This window comes from Durio zibethinus, chromosome 5 (genome assembly GCF_047325235.1).
Source record: "Durio zibethinus cultivar Kanyao isolate XHJ-2024 chromosome 5, ASM4732523v1, whole genome shotgun sequence".
NCBI classification, from domain to species: Eukaryota; Viridiplantae; Streptophyta; class Magnoliopsida; order Malvales; family Malvaceae; genus Durio; species Durio zibethinus.
This window is the reverse complement of record NC_143166.1, coordinates 10,855,912-10,876,136: the sequence shown is the minus strand read 5'-3', so window position 1 is coordinate 10,876,136 and position 20,225 is coordinate 10,855,912. Positions and strand designations below refer to the sequence as shown.

The 20,225-nt window shown below is 33.4% G+C and overlaps 1 protein-coding gene across 3 annotated transcripts; it reads right to left on the bottom strand.

Annotated features, from left to right (window-relative positions):
* Positions 1 to 696: 696 nt before the first annotated feature.
* On the bottom strand, positions 697 to 19,513 carry LOC111283088 (chaperone protein dnaJ 15-like). 3 transcript variants are annotated; one of them, XM_089760836.1, is made up of 12 exons: positions 19,218 to 19,513; positions 18,827 to 19,040; positions 18,022 to 18,145; positions 15,678 to 15,757; positions 15,463 to 15,574; positions 15,283 to 15,387; positions 15,011 to 15,061; positions 2,201 to 2,290; positions 1,997 to 2,105; positions 1,754 to 1,902; positions 1,613 to 1,666; positions 697 to 1,238 (listed from the first exon to the last, which is right to left on the bottom strand). In XM_089760836.1, exons 2-12 carry the CDS (start codon positions 18,952 to 18,954, stop codon positions 1,017 to 1,019), a joined length of 1,224 nt encoding a protein of 407 aa, XP_089616962.1. In that variant the 5' UTR covers positions 18,955 to 19,040; positions 19,218 to 19,513; the 3' UTR covers positions 697 to 1,016. The 3 variants fall into 3 exon arrangements, with proteins under 3 accessions (XP_089616962.1, XP_022727218.1, XP_089616961.1); XM_022871483.2 differs by having other exon boundaries at positions 2,201 to 2,311; positions 19,218 to 19,355; XM_089760835.1 differs by having other exon boundaries at positions 19,120 to 19,346.
* Positions 19,514 to 20,225: the final 712 nt, after the last annotated feature.

The following is a 20,225-nucleotide window of genomic DNA, read 5'->3' as shown; positions in this document are numbered from 1 at the left end:
AAACCCATGCGAATGACTTCAATGCATTATTACTTTTAAGACCCAGCATATTTACATGTCAACTAGGCTTTTTTTTTTTATTTTTTATTATTATTAATATTTATTTTAATTATTACGATTAAAAATTTAACATTTTATCAATATATAACACAATTGTCTAACTAGATTATTTCGTTTATGCTATCGCCAGATTATTTTAAGTTGTTTTCTTATTGGCCAAAAAATTTGTAATTTGATTTATAAAACATTTTGTTTATTCATGACAAGAATCGTCATCCTTATAAATATTTTGATCACCTCTGTAAACAAAACTTCTGATGATAGTAATAAAACCGGTGGTAAAAGGCTTTCGAGCACTGGAACAAAATTTCGTTTGATTGATTTTGTGATTTAATTTTTACTTTTATAGAAAATACTAACAAACACCAGTCAACAGAACTTAATTAATCTCTTCATTAATCCCCTAGCAGACTGATCCGAAAACATAAGATAGTTACATTTAAATATGATAAACTTATGAAAATGATATGATTTAAATTTTAACAAAATTTATATATGAATATAACAAAAATTAAAAAATATATTTTTTTATTTAATATATAAATAAAAATTATGATAATAATTTTCATATTTTACATATATTTTACATGAAATAAACACATGTACACGCATTACCAAATTTAGTTACACCAGCAATGTCGGAAGAAAAGAAAATTTTCCATTCAAAAAAATAAGACAAATGAATTTCCTATTACACTATGAGAACTACAAATGTTGAGGCTGCTAAACAGACAAGTGGATGGGAGAGCCCACTTCATCAAATAAGTATATACAGGACCATTACTGCAACATGAAATACTGAACAAGCTTGGTGGAGAGCCATAGACGGGGAAAAGAATTGAATAAACAATACAAGGCAAGCTTTAGCAGGCAGCAGAGTGCTGGCAAATATGTCAAACTCAAAGGTGGACATTTCAAACCTCTCATGTAAAACAAGAATCTATCTGAATACCATTTCAACCAAGTTTTTTATCAGATCCCTTCAGATTCAAATTGAACCATTTCTTTTTCCCTGATTTATCCTTCCCATCTGAGTTTCCATCTTCCGATGGGCTCTCAATCTCACCAGGAACTTTGCTAGTGCTTCCATTACTTAAATTAACACCAATACTATTGGGTGCTTTTGTTACAGTGAATGAATCATGGATAGTATCGCGCTGTTTCAGCAGCTCATCTACCTGTATTGCAGATCCCAATAATCCAAGTCAAATCAGCACTGTGTTTAAATGACTCTGGTTACAGTTTTGTTCATGATAAACTTAAAAGAATGAATTGAATCCAAATGAGAAATTACGTTTTTTAGCAATATCAAGAAGCTCAGGAGCATTTTCTATAGACAATTATTAAAAATTAGAAGCAATTAGTACCCGAGTCTGTGTATGAGAAGGGGCATTAAATGTGCATATATACAGACAAACATATCCTTATGCATACATGGATGCAGCCGCTTGCTAAATTGAAAAGATAGCATAAATGCAGGAAAAGCAGTATAACTGCAAGGTTGAAAAAAAAAAAAAAACAGTTACAAAGAAACAAGGCTTTGTAAACATACCGACTGCTTTTCTTGGCTGTACCGGTTGGTCACTTCTTGAAAGCGTGCTAATGCCTAAAAAATATCCCACCAGAATCATAAGATCAAATGAGCACAACTCATACTTATAACAAGCCAAATAGAACATAGCAGGATTAATACTTTTCTGTACTCTGTTTCAAATTGGCGCAACTCATTTCTCTTTCTTAATATCTGAGCTTCAACATCCTTAAGCTTCTCGGTAGTATCCTCATATGACTTTGCACAAAGTGCCTCAATTGTATAAGTAGCAGTCTTGAAAAAATTATCTCCTGTGAAATATTATCCAAACCAGTCAACCAATAACACAAAATACTCCAAAACATACTTTTAACAAAATCAATAGACAAATCGAACAGCTCCAACCATAGACAGCGAATATATGTGTGCCAGCTTTTAGTTCTGAAACCTCACAAGGTTGAAGACCTTCCAACCTCTTAAAGAAAGCAGATTCAGGATCTTTAGCTATTGCTAACTGCATTACACATGAATAAACCAGCACTTCTTACCACAAGAAGAAGCCAAACACCCAGCAGATACAAATAAAGCAAGAGATGACAACTCACATACCGCATTTACAGTGGAATCCATTCTGTATACTTGAAAATGTAAGAAATACATGCCAGCAGATGTCACCTTGCCTGTCTTCTCGCTGTCTTCCTGCAGACAAACAGTGAAATCCTAAATAGAAAGTAAGATATGTATGGATAAATGCCTAATTACTTCAGAAACACAACTGCAAGTAACAAAATATCCTTCAACTTCCAAGACAATGACAGGAAAAAGGACAAACGCATCATAGCAATGACCACAAGAGCTTTCGTTACACAAACATTGAAGCACTAATATAACTAAGATGAGCTTTCACTGAACAATAGATCACCAGTATAACATTAAATTAACCATGTCAAAAACACAGACAATCTGACAGAAAGTGTCAAAGGGTAAACTAAAAGTCTCAAGTACTTAGGCAAAAATAAAGAACTATTATTTAAGGTTGCAGAAATAAGGAATTGCCCTTTTAAGTATCAAATGTGCACATGCATCACACAGATATATGCAGATATTTATCTTTAGACATGACTCATCATGGTTTATGTGTATTTGAATTGTATTATATAGCAATCAAGAATACCAGCTTATTCTGATAAGTTTTTACATCTAGAAAGTGAATCATTGGAATAGAGAGAAATAATGGCATACAAGCAAATACATGATATTACCAATATCATATACACAGATAATAGAAATACACATACAAAGACCAAGAAAATTATTCTAAAAATTAATTCTGAATGTACACAATCCAACATAGAGTTTGCTACTTGAATTGCACTTATTTTTATGGGGCTCACTTGGGCATCCACAATTATTATATGAACTAGAAAATAGATATGAAAGACTATAATAAGAATATCCATTCTTCTTAAAAATACCCTCTACTGAGAATTTTTTTTCACTGTCCTCAAGGGATACCTTAATGGCTAGAACATGACACTTCAGCCAGGACGTCTTAGGTTTGAATCTTGAGTAGGGGAGGATAGAGTTTATGGGAAGGTAAAGGGCTACATCCTTTAGGCATTCAAATGTACCAAAAAAACCATTTTTGAAAATTGAAATCCAAGTTTAATTCCACAAAATGGTGATAAAATAGGTTGGGAAGCAATATTTAATGGATCAAGTTATTGGAAGTTCTTTTACCTTTTAATGCCAGATAAGAATGAGAAAAATAAGCAGTCCAAGAAACATGACTCGAGGACAAATGATAAAAAAAGGCAATAATATTAGAAACGGTTGTATCTTTTTTTTCTTCCTTCCCATAACACAGACAAAAAGAAAAACTATAAAGCATTTGCTGCAACTTTTAATTATTATGGCTTCATATCCCCAACCATTACTTTTTTCTCCATCATCATTTTTCGGATGTGAGGGTGTTATGGACCAACTCATTTATGAACAATAGTGAGGAAATGTATCAAAAAGTAGTGGACAAAAAATTGGTCAAGAGGAACCAAACCAGCTTAATATAATTTTCACTTCTAATAGCAAAAGACCAGGAAAAAAAAATTGGCTACAACTTTTCCTTTTACTTTTCTAGAAGCAAAAGTCAATAATTTAGTCTTGATACTCAGACCAATATTTGAGGGTAAAATAGCACCATTTTTCTCTAAGCTTGTAACAATCATTTTGATTCCTAACCTCTCCATTACTCCATTTAGTTCCTAAATGTCTTTAAACAACTTTGTTAAAAATGACAAAAAAAGGGCTTTCATGTTACTTTTTTTTTTTTTTTAATTTAGACACTTTTTTAGCATTAGTTTTTTTTTTTTTTTCATTTCTTTACTTAAGGACTAAATCATGACGTTGTAAAGAGCATAGAGAGAGAAGGAAAAAAAAAAACAACTTCATTAAAATCCTAGTATTATGACATTCTAAACAAATTCATCTTTAACATCTTTATCAATTAATTGTTAGTGTACGAGTGTGTGTGAGTTGGAATATTATTAGAATATTCCATGGGAGATAGTTTAGGAGGGATTAATTAGGAGCATTAATATGTAATTTGTAATTGATTCTCTTTCTTTAGTATTGTCTATATAATGAAAGGCTCATCCAAGGTATTAGTAAGTTGTTTTCTAAACCCTTAATCCTAACATGGTACCAGAGCCAGTAGCCCAACCCTAGCCGCTACAATCCCACTCTCTCTTTCCCCAAACCCCTCTGTCATAGCCCTTGTGTTGTCACCTAAGCTATCGCCAGGGATTTAAATTGCGGTTGCGAACACATTTTCGGTCTTGTTGCATTTGTCGTCGTTATAGATATAATGAATCTCATCGCGATCATTGTGGTTATCATGGTCATGAATTTTTTAAAAATTTGCACAACTTGTTATAAAACATGGTAATTATAATTATAGTCATAAAAATTCTTTTTTCATGATTTCTAAAGTAATTAATGATACCCTATGTTATTTTATTTATATAAAAAAATTATTTACAATTTTTTGATACTATAATAAAATATTCACGTTTAGAAAATTAACAACTTACAAATATCAAAACAATAAAATCATTAATAAAATCTAAATAAAAAAAATAGAATTAATATATTAATCATTTAATTTTTTTTCATCTAAATTATAATATAATATCCCTTTCAAATTTACATTAAACTCATTCATCTCATATGTCTCATTCTAAATCAAAATTAATTCCCAAAACATTTCAATTCTAATCAATTATTTCTCCCTTAAAATTCTCTTAATTAAAAAAAATATATAAATCTAATCTTTGATTGGTCAAGCATTGACCAAACTAATGCCCACCACATTACACTCAAATATTTCTTTCAGTTACAAAAGCAAAAGAACCTTTTCGTGAATGATAAATTAAAAGAGACAAGTTCTTCTCGGTGTACAACATGGCTGCAGAACTAGGGACAAAGTTCCTTGTTGTTGATTAGGGGTTGTGTTGTCCGATTGAAGGATTACCAGTTGTATTCTATAGAAAGAAGGTTCTGTGACCATAGCCAAGGAAAAAGCAACCGTATCAAAAGTGATAACTTAAGATTATCACGGGCTCATAGTTGTCGGATGAGAAACTTAATAGCTCCAACTACTTGTCATGAAGCAAGATTGTGTTGGTGACCTTGCGAGGTCTTGGAAAGGCTCGGTTTTTTACAAGTGAACCGCCAAGAAAGGAAAGCTTTGAGTATGCAATGTGGGAGCAGAAGGACAATCGAGTGCTTAGACAATTGTTCAACTCGATGGAACGATGAGTCAAGGTCATGTTCAATCAAATACTTCACAAGTAAGAACTTTGGGATGCTTTAAAAATTGTTTATGCAAATTCTGAGAATTGGCTAAGGATCTCAGTTCCATCGATGAGTCAAGGTCATGTTCAATCAAATACTTCACAAGTAAGAACTTTGGGATGCTTTAAAAATTGTTTATGCAAATTCTAAGAATTGGCTAAGGATCTCAGTTGTTACCAAGGCATGTACTAGAATGGAGCAATCCGATAAGAGCCTGAGGGAATATTTTGCTACATTCATTGAGGTATATGACGAGTTTAATGAATTCATGCCCTTGTCTACTAATCTGAAGACAAACCAGAAGCAACAAGCAGCTCTAGCTATAGTGTTTTTCTTAGCAGGATTGAGGAAAAAGTGTGCCAATGCTAGTATTCAAATGTTGGCAGATAGAGATCCACTTTCTTTATTGGATGCTTATAAGTGCCTCAACAAGGTCACCTAGCATGATCCTCCACAAGAAGACAGGGTAGTATTTGTGGCCCCACAGCGTAAAAAGCAAGCACCATGTGGAAGACATGGTGGACAAGGTAGAGGACCTGGAAGTGGTAGAGAAGAGCCATGGTCTTGCTATTATTGTGGAAAGCAGGGACACTAACGAAATGTTTGTCCACATCTGCAAGGCAATTTTGGCCCACCAATGGCATGTGATTGATGCTGTGCTTCAGCCCCAGCAGTAAGAAGAGAAGAGAGTTCAGTTATCCCGAGATTAGTATGACAAGCTTATTCAGATGCTTCCAAATCAGACTTCGATCTCCTCTCCAACAACAACTTTTATACAAGGCAAATCTATTGCATGCCTAGCAACCCCCTCCAGGACTTAGGTGATTGATTCAGGAGTTTTGGATCACATGACGGGTAATACAGGTACTCTTTGTTCATATACTCCTATGACAAGGAAACAATCTATTTTGGTTGCTGATGGAAACTCTATAGATATTGTAGGAAGTGGCAAGGCTCAACCTATATCCACGTTACCTTTACATTCTATGCTACATGTCCCTTCTTCTCCTTTTAACTTACTTTCAGTTACTCAAATTATGAGTAATTTGAATTGTAGTGTCTCTTTTCCTACTTAGTGTTTTTCAAGATCTATTGATGAAGCAGACTGTTGGTAGGGGAAGGACCGTATGAGGTCTTTATGTGCTTGATGACATACAGAAAATATAGTCTTGATTAATGACATGCCCAGAAGAATTGTCATTAGCTTATGAGTCTCATTGTCGTTTTGGTCATCCATCTATGTCAACTTTACATGCTATGTATCCTCATTTATCATCTTTTAGTTTTGATTGTGGATCACGTAAGTTTGTCAAACTACACAGAGTGTCCTATCGACCTCAATTTAATAAAAGAGAAAAGTTTCTTTTTGCTGTGATTCATTCTAATGTATGGGGGCCTTGTCCTATTATTTCGGAATCTAGATATAGATGCTTTGAGACATTTGTTAATCATTCTTCACAAGTTTGTTGGTTGTATTTGCTACAGAGCCGCTTTCAATTATTCTTTGTCTTCACTACCTTTCATGCAAAAATAGAGAATCAATTTGGTAAGTCTATCAAAATTGTGGGAAAACACTTATTTACAGCTGATTGTAATCTTATAATCTGTATATTTATATTTGTATCCCTAAAATTAAGTATTTGTATCCCTAGAATTAAGGACAAAAAATTATGATAGACAATCCCTCAATTATAGGCTCAGTTTTTAGGAAGATTTAGCTTCCTAATTTACCCACTAGTTAATTGTATATAAACCTAAAGTGCTTATATAATACTTTATGAGCAGTTTTTCAATATACATTCAGTTTCTCTTAGTTTTTCATACAGTTTTATTCCTCAGTTTTTTCACATAGTAACAAAGCTTTAGGCTCTTCTTGGAAAACAAAATTTTCAGCCTTCATTGCTGACTTCTATTTTAGGCCTTTATTGTCGAACCTTATTAAGGCCTTAATAGCCATTTTATTTGTCCCTTCTTTAGCCTCTATTGCTAAGAGTCATTTCTGGTTATATTTTGAGACTTATTTCAGTTCAAAGAAAGATATCACTACCACCCAATTTGAGGAAATGTCAACTGAAAAAATCACCGGAATACTACAAATGTCTCGAAAACAAGGAGAGTTGGACAGAGAAGTAACTGAAAAGCTGATAAGCCTATTCAAAGCCCTTGAAAAACTTACTAGGGTATGTTCCTTGGGTAAAGTCTCTAGTTCAGGTAAAGCTTTTGGTTCTCATGGATCAAATGTCTCGATTAAGCCTATTACGAGTTCTTGAGTCATTGACTCAAGAGCCACAAACCATATGACACATTCCTCACAGAAGTTTGGTACATATACAATGTGTCCTAGTAATAAAAAAAAATTGTTGTTGCAGATGGTTCACTTACTACAATGGCAAGATTAGGAGATGTTCAAATTAATCTCTCATTTGTTCTTAAAAATGTTTTTCATATTCTTGGATTGTCTACTAATTTGATATCTATACAAAAACTTACTAGAGATATGAACAGCAAAGTGATTTTTTATCCCTCTTATTGTGAATTTTAGGACCAAAGTTCAGAGAAAAAGATTGGACTTACTAAGGAGAAGGATGGACTATACTATCTTGATACATCAAACAACACAAGTAATATCAAGAATAATTTACCTTTGTCATTTCTTTCTGAAAAATCTCCCAATAAAGATAAAATCTAGCTTTATCATTTTCGTCTTGGGCATCCTTCTTTTGGAACTTTGAAAAACATGTTTCCTTTTTTGTTCAAAAGATTAAATGCCGAAAATTTTCATTGTGATGTTTGTGAATTTGCAAAACATAGACGTGTCTTTTCCAGTTAGAAAAATAAGAAGTTCTACTCCTTTTTACTTGATTCATAGTGACATATGGGGTCCCTTTACAATTCCTAATATTTCGGGTGCAAGGCGATTTTTTCTTTCATAAATGATTGTACCAAGGTCTCTTGGATATTTTTACTTAAATCCAAATCAGATGTGAATAGTTTGTTTTTAAGCTTCCAAAACATGATCCAAAATCAATTTAGAGTGAAAATCAAGAGATTTAAGTCTGATAATGCAAGACACTATTTCAACCAAAGTTTATCTACCCATTTCCAAAATGAGGGAATTATCCATGAGTAATCTTGTGTTAATACTCCACAGCAAAATGGAGTGGCAGAGAGGAAAAACAGTCATTTACTAGCCACAACCTGAGCTTTGCTTTTTCAAACAAACATATCCAAATCCTACTGGAGGGAAGTTGTTCTCACTGCCACACATATCATAAATAGGTTACCTTCAAGGGTTTTGAGATTTAAAACTTCTATGGAACTACTCTCACAATTCTATCCCAACTTTAATACCACAAACAACCTCACACCTAGGATATTTGGTTGTACATCATTTGTTCATGTTCACATTCACAATAGGGGGAAATTGGATCCTAGAATTAAGTGTTTTTTTATGGGGTATTCATCAACTCAGAACGTGTATGTGTTATCATCCTCCTACCAAAAAATTGTCTATAGATGTCGCTTGTGAAAAAAGTAAACCATTTTTTTACTCAACCTTATCTTCAGAAGGAGACTTCATTCATGGAAGATAAGGATAAAGACTTCTTTTTGCTTTGATTTGTCCTCTTCTTCAACATTTTCACCCATTAATTCTTTTGAGTCAAAACTTGTTTCTTCTGAGTCCAAGTCAAACATTGAATTTGAATCTGAACCCATTTCAAACACAAAAGATGTGACAAAAAATAATATTGTTCGTGATTTTATGAAAGAATTACAGGTGTACTCAAGAAAGAAAGTTCCAAATCCTGAACTAGTGCCAGTCCAATAACCTGATCCTAACTCTAGAAATGAAGTAACTACAGTCTTTGACTCTGTTTCTCAAAATGAGCATGAATCTCCTAAAACTATAACTAGTGATTATGATTTACCCATTGCCATTAGGAAAGGAACCAGAGAATGTACAAAGCATCCATTATACCCAATCTCTAATTTTGTGTCATTTGAAAAATTCTTACCATCCCACAAAAATTTTTTTGTGAGCTTAAACACTATTTTTGTTCCAACTATATTATCCGAGGCATTATCCAGTGAGAAATTGAGGCAAGCCATGAAAATAGAAATGAAGGCCTTAGAGAAAAATAAGACATGAGAACTAATAGAGTTGCCTAAAGGAAAAAATCTAGTATGGTGTAAATGGATTTTCACTGTAAAATATAAGGTGAATGGTACCATTGAAAGGTATAAAGCCAAGTTAGTGGCTAAAGGCTACACTCAAACTTATGGAGTGAATTATCAGGAAACTTTTGCTTCAGTTGCTTAGATGAATACAGTTAGGATTTTGTTATCATTGGCTGCAAATTACAATTGGCAACTTCTACAATTTGATGTAAAGAATGCTTTTCTACATGGTGATTTGGAAGAAAAAATATATATGAAGGTTCCACCGAGATTTGGAGGTCATCTAGAAGCAAACAAAGTATGCAAGCTAAAAAAGGCTTTATATGGCCTTAAACAATCTCTTAGGGCTTGGTTCAAGAGATTTGCCAAAGTAATGCTAGCAATGGGATATAAACAGAGTCAAAGAGATCACACATTGTTTATCAAGCACTCTGATTCAGAGAGAGTCACAGTTCTATTAGTGTATGTTAATGATATAATCTGGAGATAATGAAAAAGAGAGAGAATCTCTAAGATAGTGTTTGGCTAGAGAATTTGAGATAAAAGAGCTAGGGAGATTGAAGTACTTCCAAAGAATTGAAGTAACTCACGGAATGGTATTTTCATCTCACAACAAAAATATGTGATAGATCTTTTGAAAGAAACTGGGAAGCTCGCATGTAAACCTACAAATACGCCTATAGATCCTAATCATAAACTTGGAAAAGCTAATGAAGATACTGCTATAGAGATGTACCAAAGATTAGTTGGAAGACTCATTTCTCTCTCACATACTAGCCCTGATATAGCATACGTTGTGAGTGTGATAAGTAAATTTATGCATAGTCCTAAAGAAGTGCACCTACAAGCTATCTATCATGTATTGCACTATTTGAAGGCCAAACCTGAGAGAGGTATCTTATTCAAAAGAAATTTGAGACTGGTTCTAAAAGCATATACAGATGCTGATTATGCAAGTTCAGCAACTGATAGAAGATCCACCTCATGCTATTACGCTTTCCTAGGTGGTAATCTTGTGACTTTTCGAAGTAAAAAACAGAATGTGGTGACAAGATCAAGTGCTGAAACAGAGTTCAAGGCGATGGGTCAAGAAATTTGTGAACTACTATGGTTAAAGATTATCCTAGTAGACTTGAAGATCAAGTGGGATGACTAATAAGACTTTACTGTGATAACAAGATTGTAATAAGCATTATACAAAATCATGTGCAACATGACAAAACAAAACACATTAAAGTAGACCGGCATTTCATAAAGGAGAAACTAGACAATGGGTTGATTTGTAAACCATATGTATCAACCAAGGGTAACTTACAGATATGTTGACTAAAGGTCTCAGTAGTGCAACATTTTAAGAAATTATTTCCAAGTTGAGAATGGAAAACACCTATTAACCAGCTTAAGAAGGAGTGTGGGAAAACACTTATTTACAGCTGATTGTAATCTTGCAATCTGTATATTTATATTTGTATCCCTAGAATTTAAGTATTTGTATCCCTAAAATTTAGGACAAAAAATTATGATAGACAATCCCTCAATTATAGAATCAATTTTTAGAAAGATTTAGTTTCCTAGTTTACCACTAGTCAATTGTATATAAACCTAAGGTACTTGTATAATTCTTTATGAATAGTTTTTCAATATACATTCAGTTTTACTTTTAGTTTTTCACAGTTTTATTTATTAGTTTTTCCACAAATTTTACAAAGTGATAATAGGGGAGAGTATTTTTCTATAGAGTTTGTTCAATTCCTAAATGCAAAAAGTATTGTTCATCAGTCCTCGTATACAGATACCCCATAGCAAAATGAGAATGTTGAAAGGAAGAATCGTCATTTGTTGGGAGTGGCTAGAGCTATTTTGTTTCAAATGAAGGTCCCCTAAGTATTCTGGAGTGAAGCTATCCTCACAGCATGCTATCTTATAAATCGTTTGCTATACTCAATTCTTTAAGGAAAAGTTCCTCTTCAAGTATTGTGTCCTAATCGTCCCTTACTTCCAATCTCCTTCAAGGTGTTTGGGTGCACATGTTTTGTTCGTGACACTCATCCAAGTCATAGTAAATTAGACACACATTCCTTTAAGTGTATCTTTCTAAGTTATTCACGACTAAAAAGGGTAACAATGCTATTCTCCAGACCTAGGTTGCTTTATTATTTTGACAGAAGTCAAGTTTCATGAGTCGGTTCCTTTTCCTTCGATACTACAATCTCTTCCATCACCTATCATATCAGAAGAAGATTTCTCATCTATCAAATACATGGTACACTGGTCAATACATCTCCATTTGTGGCATGCCTAGATACTTGATTTGGTCATACACTAGAAGGACTTGCATAGATTCGCCTACGAAAACTTCCCCTGTCGAGACAATCTTTTCGTCATTGGATTCATCTCAAGACACTATGGCTACTATGTACTGATTGCTATACGACAAGGTACACAAACTTGTAGAAAATTTCCTTTATACACACCCTCGTACAAAAGACTTTTTGCTTAACTTCAGGCTTGTATTGCCACAATTGATGCTATTACTGTGCCACGTACTCTTCGTGATGCTTTTGCAGATTTAGGATGGTGTAAGGCTATCGAGGATGAGATGATGGCCCTTGAGGCTAACCATACATGGGACTTGGTTTCCTTGCTAGAAGAGAAGCAAGATATTGGGTGCAAGTGGGTTTACATAACAAAATTGAATCCTGATGATTCATTGGCTAGACTAAAGGCAAGGCTAATAGCGAAGGGATATGCACAAACATATGGAGTAGATTATTTTGATACATTTTCTGTGGCAAAGATGACATCTATTCACCTATTAATCAGTTTTGTTGCTACACATAAATAGGCATTACATCAATTGGATGTGAAGAATGCTTTCCTACATGGTGACTTGACTGAAGAGTTATATATGGAGCAACCACTAGGGTTTGTTGCTCAAGGGGAGTGTGGGAAGGTGTGCTGTTTGCGTAGGTCTCTGTATGGTCTGAAGCAATCTCCACACACGTGGTTCGGCAAATTTAATGTAGCTCTTGTTTAGTATGGGCGGCAGAGTTCTACCCTTATATTGTTGGGAGTGTATGTAAATGATATCATCATCACTGGCAATGATGGTGCAGGGATTGACAGACTTAAGATGTATCTTAAGTCCCAGTTTAAGACTAAGGATCTTGGTCAATTGAAATATTTTCTAGGTATTGAAATGGCAAGGTGTAAAAAGGGAATCTTTGTATCTCCAAGGAAAAATGTACTGGATATTTTGAGAGATGTAGGCTTGTTCCATGCCAAGCCAAGTGACACACCGATGGATCCAAGTATTAAGTTTTCTCTAGAAAATGGTACTTTACTTGATGATCACACACCTTATAAGAGACTAGTAAGAAAACTGAATTACTTGACCATAACAAGACTTGATATATCTTTTCCAATGAGTGTGGTTAGTCAATTCATGGCAACTCCTAGAGATACTCACTGGAGAGCAACAATGTGCATCTTTTGATATTTATTGAGAAATCCTAGAAAAGGGATCCTTTACAATTCAAATAGTGATGGGGGTATTCGAGCCTATGCAGATGCAGATTGAGTAGGGTCTCTTATAGATAGGAAGTCTACATTTGGTTATACTAACTTCCTTAGAAGTAATCTGGTGTACTAGAAGAGCAAGAAACAGCATGTAGTTGCTAGGTTTAGCACAGAAACCATGGCTTTGGCTACAACAGAGGTATTATGGATGGTTCAATTCTTAGATGAAATTGAGCTTCCATTTTCGGACCCCTACAAAGTTATGGGGTGATAATCAAGCGGCAATTCATATTGCTTCCAATCCAGTATTTCGTGAAAGAACCAAGCATATAGAAGTTGATTGTCATTTCATTAAGGAAAAGTTGCAGAGTGGAACAATATTATTAAAGCATGTGCACACAGGGGAACAACTAGCTGATATTCTTAGGAAATCACTTCCAAGAGTTGGGGCTGACTATATATGTAACAAGCTGAGCATGGCTGATATATTTGCTCCAGCTTAAAGGGGAGTGTTAGTGTATACGTGTGTGTGAGTTGGAATGTTATGACAATATTCCATGGGAGATAGTTAAGGAGGGATTAATTGGGGGCATTAATGTGTAATTTGTAATTGATTCTCTTTCCTTAGTATTGTTTATATGATGAAAGGCTAATCCAAGTGATTAGTAAGTTGTTCTCTAAAGCCTTAATTCTAACATTAATGAATTTATTTTCTCATTCTTTAAGAAAGAAAAGTACAAAACGCTTCTAGCATGCTTTATGGAAAATCTCCAAAAATCAAGAAAGTGCTTTCCAAAACGTAAAAGGGTTTTCCTATTTATTTTGTTCTTTAAAAAAAGAAAACATCACCAAATCCTACAATCATAATTACTAATATAACTGTATGTTTCCTGATTTCCTTCCAAAATCAACCATACAATCAATATCCATCCACTAAAGAAATGGAGAAGAGAAAGAAACGAAAATATAATATTATAACCCCTCCTCTCTTCCTCTCCCCCATAAAAAAGAAAAAAGATAGTGTATCATCTATTCACCCACGATACAAGGAAGTTCATCCAGCCTAAGTTAAAAACATACTACTACGCATGATGTATGCTAGAGGCAACAGATAAAGAAGTAAAGTAAAAAATAACATGACTTCAGAATTATACAATGAGTCTAAAAAATTTATTTGCTGAAGATTGGGTAGTAAATAGAGCAACAGACTCGACCATCATAATCACCTATCCAACTGCTATTCAAACCATTAAAAAACCACTATTTTTACAGGCAATAGGACACATTTCACCAACAACAAAGCTTTTTAAGTGGCAACAACATATTTAAATGGTTCATTTTAGTAGAGCACATATGAAACTTGGGAGAAAAGAGAACCATAGTGCTGAGAGATTAAACTTTCTAAGAAAAGTTGAGGAGGGGAGGGGGAAGAGGGAGAGAAAGGGGAAAGTTAACTCCGGCAACACTAATAGTATGCTTTTTTCAAAGTCCAGTCTGACCAAAATTACAAATGTTCAGATCAAAATATACCACCAGAACTAACTTATTCATGACCTGCACAGACAGCTAACATGAACAATAGCTGTAATTTTTTTAAAATCATTCACAAGGTTTTCACTAGCGTTCTCACTAAGGACATGGAAAGTAATAAGGTGGCTATAGATTTTTTTTTTTTATTTGTCACTTAAAGTTTCCACCTATATTACCTGAAAGATATAGCAAAGACAATCACATGACAAATAAATGAAACAAAAAATGTATTGATTATCTTGGCAAGTAACACCAAAAAGTCAAATATTTACTACAAAAAAATTATAGATAAATCAAAGAAATTGGAAAGGACAAGAATCAAAGACAAGTGCTTAGTACCTGTAGGGCCAAACCATAGCCACCATTGACGTCTTGTTCAAAATAAAGTAACTGAAAGTTTTACATTATGAAACAGTGAGTTATTATCTAATTTTGACAAGGTACCACTTTGAAGAGATGCATGCTCATGCACAATGGACACACGCACACAAACATACAGCAAAAGTGCAACATAGAGAGAAGTGATCAGTTGTGGCACACACCCAAATGCTTCATAGTCATTTTGAAAGGAACACAATATCATTCAAAGAAAAGTTTCATGTATAACCTACCTTGAATTTGCTTTGTGCTGTTGAAGTTACCCTCACAACAATCCCAGCTTCAGCTTGTTCATCTCTTATTGTTACACCAAAGAAGTGGGCACATTGCTTATCTACCTACAGCCAAATGCATGAGAATTTGGGAAAGAATTTGAAAGAGTATGGTGCATCAGCTAGAAATAAAGTAAGCACCTTTCCGCTAACTGATGTTCCAATAGGAAGGGGTCTAACTGTGACAGTTCCATTTAGAGCTTCTTCAAGAACATTAGCTGAGATCGTAGTCTTGATGGGGACACCAAGCTTACTAAAGATATATATATTTAACAAGCAGGGTAGAAGAAAGAATAAGTGACTCAGAAATAAGTAAATTCAGCATAAAAGTTGCAATATTTCAATGGATGTCTCACCTGAATAATGCTGCAAACATTGTATTAACAGTTCCCAGATTGGACAAATCAATCTCCATATCCATTGAATCTTCAAGAGCCTTGTAACATTTGTTGAAAAAAGAGAAAAACATCAGGTTTTGACAACTTGCCATCATAAAAGGAATATAAGGTGGAAATTATGAACAAGAGAAGAAATACAATTGGAGGAAACCAATACAATCTTAAGTTAACAACATCATCAAGGAAATTTACGAACTAAAATAGTGCAGTCAATGATAAATGCAAATAGATTCTTTAACTTTTTGTCAGTGACATGAGGTTTCACAACAATATTCGATGGAATTAGAAAGCGACACTTTGGGAACTCTAATGAGATGTGAATAGGGGATGGTAATGTAACACTAGAAAATGTAGGTGATTTAGTACTTAAAGGAAAGTAGTGTTAAAAGAAGGTTAATCTGAAACAAGGAAATGAGATAAAGTACATAGGTCATAAAGAACAGTTAAAACTGATGGTTTCCTAGTTTCAAGTGGTAAAACTAGAGGGAAAATTTAAAAGAGAATAAAAGCCAAAATCCTCAATAGGTGATCTGAGGAGATGTTCATGGTTTAAGGGGGATGGATTTCCATCAATAGAAGTATCCATGGCAAGTCTCAATCAATCAATCAAAGCACATAAATACCTCTCTCTTTGCGCACAAGTGCATGCATGTGTGAGAGAGACAAAGAGAAAGACCAAGATATGTTATTTGCACAACCCTTTTTAAGACATCCTCATATTTTGGATTAGAATCAATATCCTACAACTAAATTCAGAGATCAAGTTTATACATGAAAATCTTCAAATACAAACAATCTAAACCATGTCCTGCATTAAAAAATTTCTTTTTTGGTTAAAGCTAAAATAGATTGGGGTAAATATAAAAGTAAAATTATTAAAAAATTACACGTTGGAGATCCAATTATGAGCTAAAAAAATTACAAGGTGGAGACCTAATTATGAGCTAAAAGACACACACACAACAAATAAATCAGAGCTAGTTCCAAAATATGCATGAATAAAAAGAATTCTATATAAAAGGGAAAATCATCTTATACCTAAACTCAACTATGCCAAACAAACTAGTTGGCGATGGCTATATGATTTAGAACAAGGATAATGGGACAGAAAATGCAGACTACTAAGAAAATATAAAGGAAAAGGGAGATATAAAGTAAGTGGACAAGGCGAAATAGAGGGGAAAGGAAATATCACCACTCAGAACTCAAATCTCAATTCATAATATCTCAATAATCAAAAGTGGAAGGAAATTGAAATAGGCTACTCTTAAGACCTAACATAAATACAAGAAACCAAATATAACACCAAATGCCCTTATAATTCTTTAAATACTAAAAACTACAGTTGAAATGCAAAAAATTTATAAAACCAGTAAAAAAATCTCAAAATAATTCAATCCTTTCATAAGCAGAATCTTGTCCTGTGTCATCAAGTCAGTGTTTCCATTTTGATGTTTTCCTAGATGATTTGATATTGAGGTTTAATGATCCACAGTACTCCATAAGGGAACTTGAGAGAACCTATGAAACAAATATACATAACAAACCCTACATACCCATGCCATATTCAGATTCAACTGAGATACATTACCTGATATGGCTCGATACATAACCCAAATCCCTATTTTCTATTAAGCCGCATCACAAGATCAACGTCACCAATCGCCTCATTAATTGCCAATCATTTTGCCAATCCAATCCAATGGTAATAGCTGCCATGCTACCGCATTATCTAACATGTCCATGATACATTACCATGGACATCAGTAACGCCATGTTAAAGGTTTTGAAAACAGTCTTCACTACTAATTTTGACACCCTAATTCCATTTTTTAGATTCATTTTACAAGATTCAGCCTCTATGGGGAAAAATCATTTTTTCTGTACTGACAAAAAAGAGTTCTCGGTCCATCAAAATCACCGGTTCATTTTCTACATCAAGTTGTAACTCTAACTTTGTAACCTTAAACTAAAACCGATGTTCTCAATAAAACATCTCATGATAAACTTTTTTTTTTTCCCTTTTGAATTGAAGTTCACCATAAAATCTAAATTTGCAGCAATTACACCAATCCCTGAGCAAGAAATTATTAATTTCTCAACAAGAAAGTGAGACTCAAATAAAAAAAAAATGCTTAAATCTGTGCTGAACAGTAACACTGAATAAAGGAAATGAACCTTGAAACATATGTTGCAATGCTTAATTCTGTGTAACATAGAGAGACATAAAATACAACATTGAACATAATGAAGAATACTAAAACAATGTGAAAAGAAAGGAAAGGAAAGGAAAGGCAAGCACCTCAAACCCCGCACTGTCATATTGTCTTCGCTTTTCTGGGTCAGATAAAATGCTATATGAATATGCAACCTCCTTAAAAAGCTCTGAAGCCTCAGGGTTGCTGGCATTCTTGTCAGGATGATACCTGTTAAAAGAACGAAAAAGAAAAATGAAGAAATCCAGGTTAAAAATAAACCAAACAAACAAGCATTTCATTGTAATGTTAAAACTTGAGAGATCAATCATAATTCTTGTGCGGCGAAGCTATGGATCTTTCATTCCTCTGGGGATCAAGAAGAATGTCAGTACAAATATCATCCGTAAGATTCCATTCACATTTCAAATTTCACTCATTAATTTTAGTCTGTATGTAGCTGGATGGGAACCATTGTCATAATGTCACCAGCTCGTACACCAAAATCCTAGCATAATAAATTAATAACTCATAAAACACAAGCACTCAACTTGCAGAAGAGAACGAAATAAACATCCTCACTGAAATTAATTACACGAGGAATTGGCAGTCTTAGAAAGATTTGCTGGAAGCTCAGCAACACACATTGTTCTGTAAACAATTCTACCACAGAATTTCACTAAGAAACAGACTTCCTACAATTATAAGAACTCTTCATAGAGGTTTCCTCTCGGTCATTTTCACTGATAACCTCATGAGCTATAATTCAGCTAGATATTAAAGTTAAACGCAAAAGCTTTGCAATAATCCCATTAGATCGAAATCTAATCTAGTATTAAAGCAACCGAAACATTGCAAAAGAAATCCATAAAATTGAATAAGAAAAGCATTAAAAAGAAAAAAAAAACTAACTTGAGAGCTAGCTTTCTATAAGCAGTTTTGATCTCCTGATCAGTAGAATCCCGTGAAACGCACAAAACTTCGTAAGGGTCTCGACGCATAGCCGGGGCCGATGGTCCTTCCATTTTCTTTGAACGCATCTTCTTTTTTTCTTTTCTCCCCTCTATCAAAAACTCCCTTTTGTCCAAAATCTCTCTTCAAATATGTCTAAACTACAGACGCAAATCTACAAATTTACAAACGGAAAAAGAAAATCAACAAAAGATCAACATTTTTCAAAGAGAAAAAAAAAAAAAAAGAATTACACGGAATTCAACACGTATTGGATCGCTCCATTTCGGGAAAGAGAAAAAAATAGTAATAAATAACAAAAACAGAATAAAAAAAAAAGTAAAGATCTAACTTAGAATGAATATATGGAAAAATGAGGGAGCTAGGATTTTGAAATTTCAAATTTACAGAACGCCAGAACTAAAGAAGAAATTGCAACCCCCCCCCCCCCCCCTTTTTTTTTTCTGTTTCTGTTTTCCTTATTTCTTAGATGCGAAGAGAAAGCGAAGAGATAGATGACGTAATAAGTTTTAAAATTTTTTTAATTTACAAAACGCGACGCGATACAAGGATTCTCTCTCTCTCCTTTTTTTTTGGTAAGCAAGGGTTCTCTCTTTTCTTTGATTTAGGATCCCTCTATGCTCTTCTGTTTTTTTTCCAATTTCTTTTCATATAGTATTTTATAATTTTTATTTTCTCAATTAACGTCACATCACATAATTAAATTTTCTTTTCAAGGAATTATTATTTTAACTCAATTTGATAAAATTATTAAAATATCTTCAATTTTTTGGCCAAAATCTTCGATTCAAAAAGTATTTTATTTCTTTACAGTTAAAAATATTTTCATAAATTTATTACAATATTTAAGGGTGAGATTTATGGAAACATAAATTTTATAGCATGTCACTAATTTTTAAATCACAAAGCTTTATGTGAGAAAAGTTGAAATCATTAGGTTCGGTAACTTAGATATGAAAGATTTCAAATTTAACATAAATTATGTGATAAAGTGTATATAAATGTGATCTTCATAATCATTTTCAAATTTATGTATTTATGGAATCCTTAATTTAATAATGAATTTAAAATATTCATAGATTATTGAAAAAATGAAATTTATTTTTTATAACATTTCAAATATATAAACATTTGGAATCATAACTAATTTATACATAATGTATATTCATTCCCATAATTTAAATAACAAACTAAATTTAAATCTATCCTCTCAAATTCTTTTTTTCAAACATAATTCTTTTTTCACTCTCAAAATTTCAATGTCAATTTCTCCTTTTAATTAGTAATTTCAGATTTTACAAATTTTAAGTGTTTCCTTTAATTTAACTAAGAAAATTCC

Excerpts from the sequence above, each read along its gene's own strand:
- LOC111283088 (XM_022871483.2), bottom strand. The coding sequence starts at position 18,954 with ATGCGTTCAAAGAAAATGGAAGGACCATCGGCCCCGGCTATGCGTCGA. Across the intron at positions 15,575-15,677 it reads ATGTTTGCAGCATTATTCAG|TAAGCTTGGTGTCCCCATCA; the intron begins GTGAGACATCCA and ends ATATATCTTTAG. Across the intron at positions 15,062-15,282 it reads CAGCACAAAGCAAATTCAAG|TTACTTTATTTTGAACAAGA; the intron begins GTAGGTTATACA and ends TAAAACTTTCAG.